Here is an 18,412-nt window from a genome sequence, read left to right as displayed (position 1 = left end):
AACATGACGCACAGAATGTTAATTAGGCAGTTAAAACACGTAAGCATGCTTCTCTAGTCTAAGTTTCACAATTAAACTTATTAGTGCAATTTAGTAAGGAAACAAAAACATGATTTAGAAAGGAAAAACGGGATTTTTGCAATAATAGCCCGTGTACGTACTCCTCACCTCACGTACACGGCGCCCACACATCAATTAATATCAAACACCTTAAGGGAAAAGTCCCTAACACAAGGTTAGGCAAGCCACTTACCTCAAACCGCTCAAATCAACTCGATATCACGTTCTTGCCAGGAGTATCCGACTCCAAATGGCCCGAATCTATTCAAATAAATTTCATAATGTAAATATAATTACAAGTAACTAATTTAGCTAATTAATTCGAAGCTAAAGCGTGAATTTAGGAAAAACGCCCAAAAAGTCTCCTCGGACCCACATCTCGGAATCGGGTAAAATTTATAATTTATGAACACCCATTCACTCACGAGTTCACTCGAACAAAAATCATCTAAATCCGAAGTTAAATTCCCATTCAAATCTCAGATTTTCAATTGGGGAACCCTTTTCCTCCATTTCCAAACTTCTACCCTCAATTTCCTTAATTAGACGAGAAAATCAACAATAGATAAATGTCTTATGATCAAAACAGAGTTAGAATTTGTCACCCAATAGTTCTCCTTCAAAAACCCTCGAGGAATCGTCTCCCACCGAGCTCTAAATCGAATTTTGTGTTATGAAATTTCAAACCCTCGAAATCCTCTTTTCTGCCCAGCGATTTTCGCACCTGCGGACCTAGGACCGCACCTGCGGACAATCCATCGCAGGTGCGAAGTCCACTTACTTGGGCTGGGTCCGCATCTGCGCGCATGAGTCCGCACCTGCGGATGCGCTTATGCGCTCAATCGTCCGCTTCTGCGGAACCTTGGGTCCTTCACACCTCCGCATCTGCGACTGCCATTCCGCAGATACGGCTCCGCTCCTGCGGCGCCCTCGTCGCATCTGCGACCACTGACCCCCTGGCCTAAAAGCGCACCTGTGATACCATCCTCGCTTTTGTGAGGCCGCACCTGCGGACTCCCCACCGCAGGTGTGAAAACACCAGAACCAGCAACTCCAAAAATTCCTCTAAGTCCAAGTTCATTTCGTTAAGCATCTGAAACACACCCGAGGCTCCCGGGACCTCAACCAAACATACCAACCAATCCTAAAAAACCATACGAACTTAGTCGAGCCTTCAAACCACGTCGAACAACACCAAAATCATGAATTAAGCACAGATTCAAGCCTAAGAATTTAAAATTTTCCAAATTCTACAAACGATGCCGAACCACATCAAATCTAGTCCGAATGACCTCAAATTTTACACACAGGTCACAAATGACATTACGAACCTACAGCCACTTTCGGAATTCCATTCCGAGCTCGATATCAAAATTTTCACTATCAGCTGAAATCGCCGAAAAACTAACTTTCGCCAATTCAAGCCTAAATCTATTACAGACCTCCAAAAGCAGAAACAAATACTAGGGGAAAGTAGAAACATAACACTCCGGCAAATCCCAAAAGCAGAAACAAATATGGAGAAAGCAGATATTAGGGGATCGGGGCTCAAATTCTCAAAACGACCGGCCGGGTCGTTACACAGCCCATTTTCATATTTTTCGTAAACACGGGTCTTAGCCCATTTTCATATTTCTATGGCACTTCGTGCCCATAATTAAATCATCATATTTTCCTGGCACCTTGTGCCCTCATTTCATATCACAACTGAACGGACAATTCACGTGCCAAATATCATTATCATTTAATCACAGCATCTCGTGCCCACATATCATATCACAACTGCACGGAAAATTCACGTGCCAATATCCTCATCATTTACTCACGACACCTCGTGCCCACATTACATTTTATAATCCGCATGGCAACAGCCACATGCTCTCAATTTCAACATAAATCAGATTGTTATTAATTTACCTACAACAATATAAATTGCACAAAGTATAAAAATAAATACAAGAAAATCACAACATCACATGAAAATTACCAACACCACAACTTCACATCATTACATATGATCCCTGACAATAGCCACCCTTATCGCTCCTATAGCCACCCTTATCACTCCGCCCAGACAATATTCCAACAAACACAACAACAGTGAAATTCCACCCTTATACCCACGTAATATCAACAGTGAAATGCCACCCTTATCTCCCCAAAATAATAACTTACACAACACAATAATTTATATTGGAAATTATCACGACAACATAATAAAATCAATTCATATTACAATTTGCCCAATGGCCACAACCAAAGTTCCAAAGATACAACCAAATTAACTAATTTCACAACAAATAGCCGAAAGCTCCACACAATGTATATATCACCACAAAAATAATCAACCGAGTTAGAAATTATTCAACATAAACAAAGCCTTCATTAATCTAAATTTAGATAATTATATTAACACATCTTCTTAAGCTTGCTTAATTAATTATTTGCAGAGGGAAAATCTATAATAAGATTAAATTCCAAGAAATATCAAACCAGCAAACTCACGGAATTACGTAAATATTTCAAATAACAATCACGTCAATTTGTTATATAAAAATAAGTTCAACCAACAAGGATTTAGGCATGACAAATAGATGATTAAATAAATTACAATAATTATCCAATTCACTACCCAATATGCCTAAGACTTAAACCCAATATATTTTTACACATATATGCCCGAGTACGTACTCGTCATCTCATGTACACAGCTTTTCACATTTCACAAATGGCACATAAGACTCGATGCCTAAGGGGTAATTCCCCCACTCGAAGTTAGGCAAGATACTTACCTTATTGAAGTTGTGCCGATATTCCAAAATCTCCTTCTCGCTTGAATTGACCTCCGGACAGCTCAAATCTATCCAATTCAATTGTAGAACTTCATTAAAATTCATCGAAAATAATTCCGGATAATAATACGTCGATTAAAAATTTATTCCAAAAAGTCAACAAAAGACAACGCGGGGCCCGCCTCTATGAACCCGACATATATTTCGTGAAATCTGAACACCCATTCCGATACGAGTTCAACCATACTAATTTTATCGAATTCCAATAAATCCGAATTAAATGATGGATTCAAAGGCATAAACATGGAAATTAATCAAAACAGGATAAGAATCACTTACCTCAAACACCCACGCACGAATCTCTCCAAAAATCGCCTTCTACCGAGCTCCCAATTTGATTTTGTGTTATGAACTCAAACCCCCATTTTTGGGACTTTTAATTCTGCCCAGATAGGCCTTCTTCGCATTCGCGAAGCATAACCTCGACTGCTAGAATTTAACCCTTTGTGAACGCGACACAAGCCTCGCGAACGCGAAGGTTTACTGTCCCCTCGTTCGCGAATGCGACGCACATCACGCGAACGCGAAGGCCAGACGCCTATGACCCCCAGATATTTCCTTTTCTTCTTCGCGAATGCATAACACCTCTCGCGCTCGCGATGCGCATCCTGTCCACCCTTCGCAAACACGTCCTCATCTACGCGAATGCGAAGAGCAAATATTGCAAACTTCTCAGTTCCTCTTAGCGAACGCGATCACTCGTATGCGAACGCGAAGAAGACTTTCCCCAACTCTACGCGAACGCGGACCAATATTCGCGAACGCGATGAATAAAATGCTACTGCCATCCAAATACACTATGCGTTCGCGACCCTTGCCTCACGAACGCGATGAAGGATTTGAGGCACCAAATACCAGCAGATTACAGCAGTGGAAAATGAATGGAAAATGGTCCGAAATCAATCCGAAACACGCCCGATCCCCTCGGGACCTCAACCAAACCTACCAACAAGTCTTAATACATCATTCGAACTTAGTCGAATTCTCAATTCACATCAAACAACATCAAAACGACGAATCACACCTCAAATCAAAAATCTATGAACTTTGAAATTTCAAATTTTATATCTTGGGACGAAACACATCAAATCAATCCGGAATGACTTCAAATTTTACACACAAGTCATAAATGACATAACGTAGCTATTCAAATTTCCCGAATTGGATTCCGACCCCGATATCAAAAAGTCAACCCCTTCGGTCAAACTTCCCAAAAATTCATCTTTCGTTATTTCAAGCCAAATTCTTCTACAGACCTCCAAATAATTTTCCGGGCGCTCTCCTAATTCCATAATCATCATACGAAGCTATTGACATCATCAAAATTTTATTCCGGAGTCATTTATTGAAAAGTCAACTCTTCAGTCAACTCTTTCTCTTTAAGCTTCTAACTAAGGATTATTCTTTTAATTTAGTTTCGAATCTTCAGTAATTCAAACTCGACCACACCCGCAGGTCATAATACATATTGCGAAACTGCTTGAGACCTTAAGTCACTGAACAAGGCCTAAATTCTTAAAACGACAAGTCGGATCGTTGCAAAAAAATAACTATTTGCATAAAAAAATATTCTTTACAATTTTTTTCTGTCCTATGTGATTTTTTTAGAATTAATATATCCTCATATTTAAATTATATTAGCTTATTAATTTTTAGTTTTTTAATTATATTAATGATAATTATTAAAATAGTATTAGACCATTAAATCAATAACTTTTAAACTTATTTAAATTGAATATAATTAGTGGTCAACGTATATACATACAAATACAAGCATGTAGCTTTTAAAATATGCTATATTCATATATTAAAATTTAATTTAATATTATTGCATACTTATTTGATTATATTTGAAACTCACAAGTAATTATTGAATTATAATATACTAGTTAGTTTTGTTTTACACTCTTATATCAATGATATTGAATTCTTTGCATTTTCCAAATAAAATTAATAATATCCAAAATTATGTAACAAAATATAAAATACTAGTCACAAGAGAGACATGATCCCCTTCCGAATCATATTAAATTCTCAATTCTTGGATTTGATGTATAATTTGATTTATGATCATCAATAAGTTATTAAAATAGTAAAATACCATATCATTATAAAGTAATTTATTGTCTAGATTAAATGTGTATAATTTACTATACAATATAAGTGGTACAAGCTTATAGTCGTTTAAATTCTACTATATAATTAGTTATTCACACATTAATTAAATATAACTAAATTATTTTTTATTTATATTTGAAGCTTACAAGTAATACTTTATTTTTTTTTAATTGTGATACACTAGTTAGTTTTGTTATACACTCTTATAACGACCATATTAAATTTTTAACATATTTGAAATAAAATTAATAGTATAAAAATTATGTAAGTATTATAAAATATAAAATAATGTCATAAGAGAGGTCTTCCCTTTCGAATCATACTAAAATCTCAACTTTAGATTCACTATATAATTTAATTTATGATAATTAATAAGTTATTGAGATAGTAATGGACCATATCATTATAATCTATTATTGTATAGATTAATATAAATAATTTTCTATAGAATGTAAGTGTTACAACATTATGGTTGTTTAAATTCTACTATATAAATGATTATTTCACCATTAATTAGATATACTTTCATTATTTTTATTTATAATTGGAACTTATAAAATACACATATTTAATAAGAAATATAATATAATTGGTTTTCCAATGAACTTAGAAATTAACCATATTAAATTAGTAACTCTAAATGTATCTAGATATATGAAATTTATATAAAACTTTACATGAAAAATAATGTTAGTGATAGATAATTAAATATTATGTTCTATCTATGTATTTGTTAAGTGTCACGACCCAAAATCTAACCCGTTGTGATGGCGGCTATTGTGATACTAGGCAAGACGACATTTCCAAAACACTTTCAATATTTAACAGAAATAAATTAAGACATTTAAATTAATCGGAGTTTTTCATAAAAACGGGGTAAAACCCAAAGCATAAGTGCGGAAAAATAGCCCGACATCGGGGTGTCACTGAGTACATGAGCATCTATACCATGAGCAGTCTAATACAACATCTAGGGAATGAGAACTGAAATACGAATAAGGAAATGTAGGAGAGCCAAGGCCTGCGGACGCCATGCAGCTACCTCGATAGTCTCCGGAATTAGCTGCTATAATATCAACACCCGCTACGATCGAGAACAGTTGCATCTGCACATGAAGTGTAGGGTGTAGCGTGAGTACAACCAACTCAGTAAGTAACAAAAATAAATAAGGAACTGAGGAGGTAGTGACGAGATATACAATTACAGTTTATTTTCAATAATTCCAGCAAAGAATAGACATGCATTCACATCCGGTAGTTTAAGTCAAATTAGTTTTATACAGTTAAAGTTCAGGTAATCTGGATATAGAATCTTTCAGGAATTTTACAACAATGGAAGATAGCAACTAAGTGCATCATCAAATGAAAAAGCAAGTACAGTCTCTTAGGGCAACAGTCACTCAATTTGTCACAACAGCTCAAATCACTCGTGTAATGACCTGGTCGGTCGTTTTGACTATTTCAATCTTGTTCCCCCATTTACTGCTCAAATTATGATTTACGATTGTTATTTGGCTTGCCGATATAATTGGTTCGGGTCCGATGAGGTTTTGGAATGATTTGGAACACTTAGTTCCAAGGTTTAGAATTTTAGTTGAAAAGGTTGACCGGATGTTGACTTATGTGTAACGACCATGGAGAAATTTTGCTAAGGAAATTAAGGTTTTGTGGTACCGAGGTGGATCAATTAGTAAAAAGATGGCTCAGACTTTTTCGGTTGAACAATGCATCGATGTGTAAAGAAAAATTTTGCCGGAAAAAAAGGGTCATTTCTTCGACCACTATGCGGTTGCAGAATCACTCTGCGGACCGCATAATAGCCACAGAGTGGATCTAGAGAGGGGCAAGATTTGAGGAAAATTTGTGGTGCATTATGTGACTGCATACCTATTTTGCGGTGCATTATGCGACCACAGAACAGGTATGCGGGTCGTATAATGACTGCAGATCGGGTTAGTCACGCCCAGTTTTGGAGGCCAAATTATGCGGCCGGTATGCGGACAGCATACCTGTTATGCGATCGCATAACTGCGTCGGAGCTTCCATTCTTTCTAATTTTTTACCAGACCCAACTTCGATTTATAGCCCTTGAAGCTCATTTTTGAGCCAAAATCTAACATTTTAGAGAGAGGTGAGAGCATTTTAGAGAGAAAAAGTGAAGACTTAGTCATTTATCCATCAATTCCTGTTCAAGGTTTGAAGATTACACAAAGATCTTGCTAGGGCTTCAAGGAGGTAAGAATTTCTTTCCCCAATTCTTCAATTTCGGGTTTGGAGTAAAGAGGGGTAATTAAAAGTATGATTCTTAAGTGTTAGAGTATTATTTATACATACACATACCAATAAGGTTTATGGAAAGATTATTGAGTTCTAATGGGTAAATATTGGGTTGAAAATGGTAGAAATCTTCAAAGACTTTAATTGAAGATTTGAGGGTCGAGTTGATATCGGAATTTGGTGAAATTTGAATGGTTGGACTCGTGGTTGGATGTGTTCATATTTTGTAAATTTTGTCAGGTTCCGAGACACGGTCCCCACAGGTGATTTTTGAGTGAATTTCGGATTTTATTGAAAAATTAGTATTTCCTTATGGAATTAATTACAATAATTGGTATTGACCGAATCAAATTAATTGTGGCTAGATACGAGGCTTTCAGAGACCAATTCTCGGGGTAAGGGCATAGCGGAATAAAAAATTATACGGTTTAAGGTAAGTAACAGTTCTAAATTTGGTCTTGAGGGTATGAAACCCCGGATTATGTGTTATGTGATTGGTTTTGAGGTGACGCACATGCTAGGTGACGAGCGTGTGGGCGTGCACCGTAGAAATTGTAACTTGTTCAAATTCCATGGGACTGTATAGTTGAATAATCTGTTGATATCCATACATTCTCTACGTGTTAGAGAAAATTGAGCTAGGAGACTTAATGGCGGTTCGGGGTCGATATTCAATATCGTACACACTGATTTCTACGACCCATTTGGCCAACCGTCCCGAGAGCTCGGGTTTATGCATAACATTCCTCAATAGGTAAGTATTCACGACATATATGGGGTGACACTGGAAGTATGGTTTTAGCTTTCTATAGGTGCTTAGCAAAGCGAGCACCCATTTTTCTAGGTGAGGATACCTAGTTTCGGCCTCACCTAGGATCCTGCTAACACAGTAAATTGGAAATTTTGTACCTTGATCTTCCCGGACCAAGAATCCACTTACCGCTATCTCCGATACTGCCAAGTACAAGTATAGTTGTTCGTCTGTCTTGGGCGTGTGGAGCAGCGGTGGGCTCGATAGATACCACTTGAGTTCCTCCAAGGCCCGTTGGCACTCTGGGGTCCATGAGAAGTTATTCTTCTTCTTCAATAGTGTGAAGAACCGGTGGCTCTTGTCGGAGGACCTCGATATGAATCGACCAAGGGTGGCTATGCGCCCGGTTAATCTTTGCACGGCCTTTACGTTGTCCTCAACCGTGATATATTCGATGGCTTTGATCTTGTTGGGGTTGATCTCGATTCCCCGATTGGATACCATGAATCCGAGGAATTCCCCTAACCCAACTCCAAACGCACATTTCTCCGGGTTCAACTTCATATTGTATTTCTTCAAAATGCTGAAGGTTTCCTGCAAATGTTTTAAATGGTCCTCTGCTCGCAGGGACTTAACCAATATATCGTCAATATAAACCTTCATTGATTTTCCTATTTGTTCCTCGAACATCCGATTTACTAGGCGTTGGTAAGTGGCACCGTCATTTTTTTAACCCGAATGGCATCACGTTATAGAAGTAGGTTCCATATTTAGTGATGAAGGGGGGTTTTCCTAGTCAACCGGGTCCATCCGTATTTGGTTGTACCTGGAATAGGCATCGAGAAAACTAAGGATCTCGTGGCCGGACTTGGCATCGATCATGCGATCGATGTTGGGCAAAGGGAAATAGTCCTTGGGACATGCCTTATTCACATCCTTATAGTCTACACATATTCTTAATTTATTCCCTTTTTTAGGGACTACCACTATGTTTGCTAACCAATCCGGGTATTTGACCTCCCGAATGGAACCTATTTTAAGGAGTTTAGATACCTCGTCCTTGATAAAGGCATGTTTGATCTCGGACTGGGGTCTCATCTTCTGTTTCACTGGATGGATTCGGATCCAGGCTTAGCTTATGATTGGTTATCTCTGACGAGATCACTGTCATGTCAAGGTGGGACCAAGCAAAATAATCTATGTTAGATATAAGAAACTGAATAATATTTTTCTTGAGCTCGGGATTTAATCCCGTGCCCAGGTATACCTTTCGATCGGGCAGATGCTCGACCAATATGACCTGTTCTAGCTCCTTGACCGTCGATATAGTGACATCGAAATCATAGATGTAATCATAATCATCGTCTTCATCAGTCCCCTATTTCTCCGGTTGGGTCGGAGCTGGTGTCGGTAATTGCTATTTAGTTTTTGGCTTTGTGACCGAACTCGGCCCTTTTGTCGTTGCAAGTGCAGATATCGGAATCGCCTCTTCGACCGCAAACATCTCCTTTGTGGCTGGCTGTTCTCTGTAGACTATTTTGACTCTACCAGGTGTTGGTAATTTCAGTACCCGGTGTAATGTCGAGGGCATTTCTCTCATGCTGTGAATACACGGCCTCAGGAATAAAGCGGTGTACCTTATGTCTCCTTCGATCACATAAAACTTAGCTTCCTGGATGGTTCCAGCGGTGTTCACCGGTAATGTTATCTCACCCTTAGTGGTTTCATATGCCATGTTGAATCCTTTAGAACTCAGACTGCAAGCACGATTTGGTCTTGTAGCTGCTCCACGACCCTCGATCGGATGATGTTGGCCAAGATGCCTGGATCAATTAACATATGCTTAACTCGAACTTTATTTATGAGTACAGATATTACCAGTGCGTCATTGTGGGGCTGTATGATCCCTTCCACATCCTCGTTTTTGAAAGACAAGGTCCTTTCCGGTATGTAATCTCGAGTCCATTTTTCCCTTGTGATGGATACTTTGGTGCGCTTCATCATCGTCCCCTGAGACACATCGATCCCACCGATGATCATGTTAATGACGTGTTGAGGTTCCTCTTGTTCGGTCTGTTTGTTAGAATTCCTATTCCTGAAATGATTCTTTGCTTGGTCGCTCAGGAATTCTCGAAGATGCCCGTTGTTGAATAGTCGGGCTACTTCTTCTCTCAACTGCCGGCAATCCTCCGTTCTGTGGCCGTGAGTGCCGTGATATTTACACATTTGGTTAGGGTCCCTTTGGGTTGGATCGGATTGTAGAGGTCGAGGCCATTTGGTATCTTTGATGCGTCTGATAGCTGATACAATGGCGGAATCATCGACATTAAAATTATATTTCGATAACCTCGGTGCTTCTTTAGGCCCGATGGGTTTATCGAAGCTGTTTTTGCTCATGAGTCCCCGGTCACTTCTCCTTTCATTTCTTATAGAGTTTCGCCTGGACCTATTGCTTCTTCGATCTTCATTATACGGCTGGTACCGATCCCTATTTGGTCTCGGTTCACGATCGAAGTCTCTTTTGACTCTGTCGATGTTTCTGGCGGGATAAACAGACCTCGAAGGGGCCCTGATCATCTTCCACTCTGATCTTCAATTGATACCGGTTATGCACGTCGTCCCAAGTAACGGCCATATATTCTATCAGGTTTTGTTTCAACTGGTGTAAAGCCACAGAGCTTCGAACATTGAGCCCTTGGGTGAAATCCTGAACAGCCCAATCATCAGCGACCGGTGGCAGGTCCATTCGTTTCATTTGAAAATGGGACACGAACTCTATGAGCTTCTCGTTATCCTTCTGTTTTACTTTGAAAAGGTCCGATTTTCTGGTCTCGACCTTGATGGCCCCTGCGTGCGTTTTCACAAAAGAATCCGCAAGCATAGCAAATGAATCAATTGAATTAGGAGGTAAGTTGTGATACCATATCATAGCCCCTTTTGACACTATTTCCCCGAACTTCTTCAACAGGACAAACTCGATCTCATCATCCTCCAAGTCGTTCCCTTTGATGGCACATGTGTAAGAGGTTACATGCTCATTTGGGTCGGTCGTTCTGTTATACTTAACAATCTTGAGCATGCGAAATTTCTTAAGGATTGGCTTCGGAGCCGCTCTCGGAGGAAAAGGTTTTTGCACGAACTTCTTGGAATCCAGGCCTTTCAATATTGACGGTGCTCCTAGGATCTGGTCTACCCTGGAATTGTAGGTTTCCACCTTTTTGTCATTAGCCTCGATTTTCTTCTCCCATTATTCTATCCATTTTGTCAGCTCTTTGAGCATCTTTATGATCTCGGGGTTAGACCCCGATTCATGTTCATTTGGACTTTTTGCGACAGGTTCATCCCTGTGGGTGACTTCATGGGTGGATCGGGTTCAACCCTGATCGATGCACGACTTTGGTCCTGTAACTGAGCTATCACTGCATGTTGGGCCTGCAGTATTTCGAAGATCACCCATAAACTGATCCTGTTTCCTCCAATGTTTTGTATGTTTCGAGATGTCGGTAGGCAAATTTGCGTCGATAGCCACGTGTGAATTAGCGTCAATCGGGCCCGCGGTCGGAATTTCGATGGGATCAACGGGTGTCACCTCGTCACCGGGCGCTATGTTGTTATTTTCACCTTGATGGTCGGACTCGTTGTCCACATGTAGGGGTGCTACTGATTGAGAGTTTGACATTTTGTGTTTTAGCCTGAAATTAAAGACACTTCAAAGAACAAGAGTAAAGTAGTGTGTGTTATGGAGATTTGTATCAAATAACCACTATTATCCTTAGCCCTACGATGGGCGCCAAACTGTTTACCCTCAAAATCGAGTAACAATTGAATTTGTAAGTGATTTTAAGGATACATGATCTAACTTGATACAAAACGATAGATCAGTTTGCAATTGAAATAAATAATGAAAAAGTAAATGCAAATCACAAAAATTGAACGGTCTTAGCCTTGGAAGGTTAGCCACCCTTGAGCCAAAAGCGCTTTTATCGATATCAGAATAGAATAACAAGAGAATAATAAGGACTTTAAAGAGAATAACAATATATTGCTTTGGGATGCGTGTTACAATGTGTCCTGAATAATTAGACCCCCTCCTTATATAGTAGAGGAATCCTACTTTAGGTACAATTCTATAAAAGGTAAAAGATCTCTTGATTCGCTGATTGCCAGTTCCTTAGTGATACGTGCCGAGATTTCCGCCGCAATATCTGACCGATCGCGGATATTTCGATCTTCTGTTAGTAAACTCGACAATGTTTCTCCGAGCTCGTTCGAGACTAAGGTCAATATCGGACTCACTGCTCCTCGAAGGCAGGCGTTCCGACCTCGGGTTCTAGCTCGGTGGGACTCGAGGTCGATCTTTGGTCCTTGACTGTCACATTCCAAACTCAATCTACCAAGTTGTAGGTGAGTTCGATTTCGACCGTATACACATGTGATCAAAAATATAAAGTTCTATTCATAATAGTGGTCTTTAGAATCATTTCTACTAAGCCTCCTGCAACATAGAATTTTTGGCAAGAAAATGTAATAGTAATCACCAGATAGTTGCAAAAACAACACATTGTTTGAAACTATGATGAGCCCAAACATATCTACCTAGTAGTAGTCAAGACATTAGATTTACAGTCTCTATTTTATTCAAAGGGTTTTAATACCCAAAAGCATAACAAATTGCCACGCACTCCAAGCTCCTTCAAGAAACTTTGACCTTCCAATAAATTAAAGGAGGTGCCTAGTGTCGGCCTGAAACCTGCAAAACAATGTTATGTCGCAAAAAAATGATAAAATTTTAGAACAAGAACTATCTAAAATATTTAAGAAGATTAGCACCTAAACTTTAGTGAACTTTATCCAAAGATTTATTGGACTAAAGGGGTTGAACAATAATATGAGCAAAAGAATCCTTCCTAGATTTGTGTCTTTCTCATATAGAATATGCCAACTGAAAAGATAGACTCAGCTATTATGTTTTTCATGCATGTTGCGAAAACCTCAATACAACCACACGCTAAAGTTAAGGGTTTCAAGTACACTAGGAAAGAAGGTCTTTGAACTTGCCTGTCATATGTTTTATCACGCATAGCCTCGCTGCTTTCATTTTTGACATGTAAAATCTGCGGTCCACTTTTAGTATTTGCCTTTAAGAACTTATTTCTCCCACTTTAGCCTCCCTCTTGCATAAATTGGATGAATCTTCGCAAGTGTCTCCAGAAAAACAATGTCTGTTTACCAAGTAAAATAAGGCTCACTTTGTAAGTATTAACATAAAGTGTATCGTAATAAGAGTTAGCTTCATGAATGCCAAGATTCTTAATTTTTTCAGTTATAGGATCATATGAGACCAAGAGTCCATTGTCCGCTCTCCACAAAATTTTGCCATTTTTCCTTGAAGCTATTGGCTTCATCAAGAAATGAGGGCTAGTAATCATCTTGGTTGTTGAGGTGTACGGAAATAAAATTAGGGCTAGTAATAAGAGAATACCATGACTTACAGACACTTGTACACTGAATGATGGACTTGGTGGGAAGCTTTAGAAAAATTTCAATTAACACTTCTTCTGGCACATACTCAGACATAGTTGGACATCTGAAAATCACTTCTGAAAAGTTTCAATTCTCTTCCTTGAGGCCCCGAAAAAGCTCTAATCTTGCTCGATGTTTACTTCTAATTTCCTGTCTGTGTTCTTTAAAAAAAGAGAATCCTCAGCTAAAGCTTTTGTATATATGTTCTGAGTTCTCTGCAGTTTGATTATTTTCTTTTTTAACCCCTAAAACTTTGTTGAATTCTGATGTGGTACATGGGGAAGAAAGAAAAATGTTTGATGGATATAGAGAGCGTATATGTAGTCTGTTTCCTCATACTAATCAGAGAGTTGTACTAAACTTAATTTAGTTTAACATACACTATCTTTTCTCTCTCTAGAAACGGCTAGCTAACGGCTACTTCATAAGCGAGTGCCTTCATAAACGGCTAGCTAACGGCTAACAAAGAAAGCAACCCAACACATTTTCTATCATGAAGCAAAAATACTTCGGCAAATAGTGGTTGCAAACACTTTCTAGTATATCAAAGGAACCCAAAATGTAAATAGATGTCGATGTCAACTAGAAATGAAGGTTTCAGCTAAGACAAATAGTAAACTCCTAGTAGGAAGACGTAGAAGAGAATAGGAAGATGAAAGAATTAGCAAAGCATTAGCGAATCCTGCTTTTAAGATCAGAAAATTACAGAAGGAAGAAATTCTGACATGACATATGATCAACATCAAGAAAATAAAATTCTATTCATAAGAGTGGTCTTTAGTATCATTACTACTAAGCCTACTACAACATAGAAATTTGGCAGATAATGTAATCACCAGATAGTTGCAAAAACACAAGGTCTGGAAGTATGATGAGCCCAAAAACATCTACCTACAGTAGTCAAGACATTAGATTTACAGCTTCTATTTTAATCAAAGAGTTTTGATACCCAAGAGCATAGCAAATTGCCACGCACTCCTAGCTCCTTCAAGAAACTTTGACCTTCCAATAAATTAAAGGAGGCTCCCAATGTCAGCCTGAAACCTGCAAAACAATGTCAAGTTGCAAGAAACTAATAAGATTTTAAAACAAGAAGTAGCTGCATTATGTTAAGAATATTAGCACCTAAACTTTAGTGAACTCTATCCAAAACTTTATAGGATTAAAGGAGTTGAAAAATAGTATGAGCAAAAGAATCTTTTCTAGATTTGTGTTTGTCTCATATAGAATATGCCAACTCAAAAAATAGAATCAGCCATTATGTTTGTCATGCATGTAGCAAAATCCTCAACACAGCCACAGGGTATAGATCAACTAGAACATAGCTAAGGGCTACAAGTAGACTGGGAACTGAACTTGCCTGTTCTTCCGTTTTATCATGCGCAACCTCTTTACTTTCATTTTGGACATGTACATCAATCCACCGAATTTGAAGGGAGATAGAATACACAGTCCTCTTCTAGTGTTTCCTTTACGAACTTTCCTCCCACCTTTAGCCTCCCTCTTGCATAAATTGGATTCTTTGCAAGTGTCTCCAGTAAAATAATCTGTTCGCTTACCAAGTAAAATAAGGCTCATTTTGTAAGTATTAACATAAAGTGCATTCCGATAAGTTAAATAGTTAGCATTATGAATGCCAAGATTCTTAATTTTTTCAGCTTCAGGATCATATGAAACCAAGAGTCCATTGTCCGCTCTCCACAAAAATTCACCATTTTCCCTTGAAGCTATTGGCTTTACTAAGAAATGAGCAACCTGACGCTGACGACCATCATTTAACAACGAGAAAATTTCATCAACAACACTAATGTTGAATGACACGTCTCTTAAACTGATGTTGAACTGTTTCATCCATGATTCTGGGTCACCATACTCTTTCATCATCCAAATATCAATTGTTTTGTCATTTCCAAAGGAACTTTCAGCCAAACAAAGTGATTCATCTGAGACAAAAAGGACAAATCCCTCACCATGAAAACCAAAACATTTCTCATTTAAACAACCCGGCACCATCATTTCCCAGAACGTCTCCTCATGCACATCAAATAGAACAATCATATATCGACCAAATCGTTTTTGTTGAGAAGCAACCCAATGACACGCTCCATTCACATAGACCCCCGGTGTCTGCCTAAGAATTTATAAGATGGAGAAACAGGGGTAATGTCTTGCCAAACACCAGTGCTCAACTTATAAAGTTCAACATGAGGTGGAACCCTATCAACATTATCCCCAGTATGTACTATCCGTACCACCTTGTAGTCATTAGTAACACTATCGAACCCAAACCCTAACGTATGATCAAAGGGACCATGTGTCTCAAATGTAAAAATTGGTTCAGGGAGTTTTACTGACTTTCTGATAGATGGGTTCCAAATATAGTAAAGGTCCCTATAACAACTTAGGTCGTCGGAAAGGCACAAAAGCCCATTACAACTACCCACAATATTAAAGTGACTGTAACTCTCAAATGGAAAATCAAACTGGGCATACTGATCAAAATTTTCATTGTCATAGAATAAAGCATAATTTTCTTTTACTGATTTTCCAGAGCAATGTCGTACTAGCAAGTAATCATCTTGGTTGTTGAGGTGTACGGAAATAAAATTAGGGCTAGTAATAAGAGAATACCATATGACTTACAAACACTTGTACACTGAATGATGGACTTGGTGGGAAGCTTTAGAAAAATTTCAATTAACACTTCTTCTGGCACATACTCAGACATAGTTGGATATCTGAAAATCACTTCTGAAAAGTTTCAATTCTCTTCCTTGAGGCCCCGAAAAAGCTCTAATCTTGCTCGATGTTTACTTCTAATTTCCTGTCTGTGTTCTTTAAAAAAAGAGAGTCCTCAGCTAAAGCTCTTGTATATATGTTCTGAGTTCTCTGCAGTTTGATTATTTTCTTTTTTAACCCCTAAAACTTTGTTGAATTCTGATGTGGTACATGGGGAAGAAAGAAAAATGTTTGATGGATATAGAGAGCGTATATGTAGTCTGTTTCCTCATACTAATCAGAGAGTTGTACTAAACTTAATTTAGTTTAACATACACTATCTTTTCTCTCTCTAGAAACGGCTAGCTAACGGCTACTTCATAAGCGAGTGCCTTCACGCTCCTTCTTCATGGATCCACAGGACGGCGCCCCGCCGGCGTGTCTGGAGGGCCAGTCCAACCTCAACCTCCCAATAAAACAGAACCCTGAACCATCTAATAGAAAATGTCTTATGCAAACAAAATTTCCTCTTCCAAACAATTCCCAGAATCCCCAAATCAGCATGCAAGAGAATCTGTCATTGCAACACACACCACTCACAATGGAATGTCGGCGGTCCTCTTCAAGGCGTCGGATTATTACGGCATCATGGCAGATGAGTGTAGGCTCACAATTGTTGGAAGATTCCTCAAACCTAGGCCCCAAATTGACCGAATTAGGTCATATTTCAAAGAATTAATTTCTATCAAAAGCTCGGTCAAAATTGGGGTTTATGATAACTATAATATCTTCTTGGATTTCACCAACGAAGACGATTTCAATTTTGTCTGGTACAAGAGGGTTATTGAAATTGAGGGAAAACCAATGTGGCTACAAAGGTGGTCGCCGGACTTCAAGCCTGAAGAAGATCTTCCAGTGGCACCAGTATGGGTACTGCTACCAGGACTCCCCTTTCATATGCACACATGGCAGTATATTAAACAGGTGGTCAGCGCTATTGGGACTCCACTGGAAATGGACCTGGCAGCGAGAGGAAAGACCAGACCTAGCATGGCTAAGGTAAGAATTGAAATTGACCTTCTAAAACAACAACCAGATTCGGTCTATGTTGGTCAAGTCTATGATGATGCCCCTCAAAAAAGGTTTTGTTCAAAAACTTGAATATGAGGGGGTTCCAAAATATTGTAAACACTATAGGAAGCTTGGTCATAATATGATGATTTGTAGAGTTTTGGAAAGAAAAAGGGAACTGGAAAAGAAAGAACATGAAGCAAAATAGGACAAGGGAGGGAATATTGAAACTAAAGAAAATGAGGAAAAAACTGATAACAAAGAAGCAGAAACAGGGGAAGTCAGCAGAATAAATTTGAAATTGCATTCTCAGAGGAAACATGGACACAGTATAGAGCAGAACAGCAAAAAAGAGAGCAGAAAAAATCAACAAGGAAGAACAACCAACTGATGAGAACAGAGTGGAAAGTCAGGAAAGGATGCAAAGCGTCAAGGGAAGAACGACCAAAAAAATCAAAGTTAGAAGACATAAGAGAGTTCCAAAAAAGAAGTCCAAGGTGACATTTAAACATGTCAAGATATCTGATAACTCCAAAAATAAGGGAGTTATAGAAGTTGCTATGAATGACCAACAAGAAAACAAGTTGCAAATGAATGCTCAAATGAACACTAACAGAAGTGAGGATAAGATACAAAATGGAGATGAAGGAAGCACTAATGTGACCAAGAATGAAAGTCAAAATGAGAATAAAGAAGCAGTGCAAGAATCAAGCAATATTGAAGCCATAAAATCAGACAAGGCTCCTGACTGACTGAGGTATATCAATGAATCCACTAGTGTCCTTTCAGACATCAAGAATCTACCAGGAATTTGCCTGGCAGTCGATTTGATCCCTGGAGAACAGGAAGCCCACACAGAAGCAGCCTCAATGAGGAGAGAAATTCAATAACAATTTGAAGTAACTTCCCCCAACAGAGTCACTATTGTGATTCCAAAAGATCAATTACATACTGTGCATGACAAAGAGGAAGGGGATGGTTTCTCACCTATCACTAAACGCAGAAACCAAAACAAAAAGAAAGACAATAAGATAAAATGCAA

The 18,412-nt window shown here is 38.6% G+C and overlaps 1 protein-coding gene across 2 annotated transcripts; it reads right to left on the bottom strand.

The window, feature by feature from the left end:
- Positions 1-12,495: 12,495 nt before the first annotated feature.
- Positions 12,496-16,647, bottom strand: LOC107819785 (F-box protein At3g07870-like). Of its 2 annotated transcripts, XR_012701838.1 has the most exons (3): positions 14,942-16,647; positions 14,531-14,625; positions 12,496-13,280 (listed from the first exon to the last, which is right to left on the bottom strand). XR_012701838.1 is itself a non-coding variant. In XM_075236566.1 (2 exons), the coding sequence occupies exons 1-2, from the start codon at positions 15,637-15,639 to the stop codon at positions 14,595-14,597; spliced, it is 729 nt and encodes a 242-aa protein (XP_075092667.1). In that variant the 5' UTR covers positions 15,640-16,646; the 3' UTR covers positions 14,254-14,594. The 2 variants fall into 2 exon arrangements, 1 of the variants encoding a protein (XP_075092667.1); XM_075236566.1 differs by lacking the exon at positions 12,496-13,280 and having other exon boundaries at positions 14,254-14,625; positions 14,942-16,646.
- Between the last annotated feature and the right edge of the window lie 1,765 nt (positions 16,648-18,412).

This window comes from Nicotiana tabacum, chromosome 2 (assembly GCF_000715075.1).
Source record: "Nicotiana tabacum cultivar K326 chromosome 2, ASM71507v2, whole genome shotgun sequence".
Lineage (NCBI taxonomy): Eukaryota > Viridiplantae > Streptophyta > Magnoliopsida > Solanales > Solanaceae > Nicotiana > Nicotiana tabacum.
The sequence above is the reverse complement of the archived record's forward strand: the minus strand, read 5'-3'. Positions and strand labels throughout refer to the sequence as shown.

Coding starts and splice junctions, on each gene's coding strand:
- LOC107819785 (XM_075236566.1), bottom strand. CDS start 15,639: ATGATTGTTCTATTTGATGTGCATGAGGAGACGTTCTGGGAAATGATG. Junction 14,626..14,941: donor ATGATAAAACGGAAGAACAG/GCAAGTTCAGTT, acceptor ATTGTTTTGCAG/GTTTCAGGCTGACATTGGGA.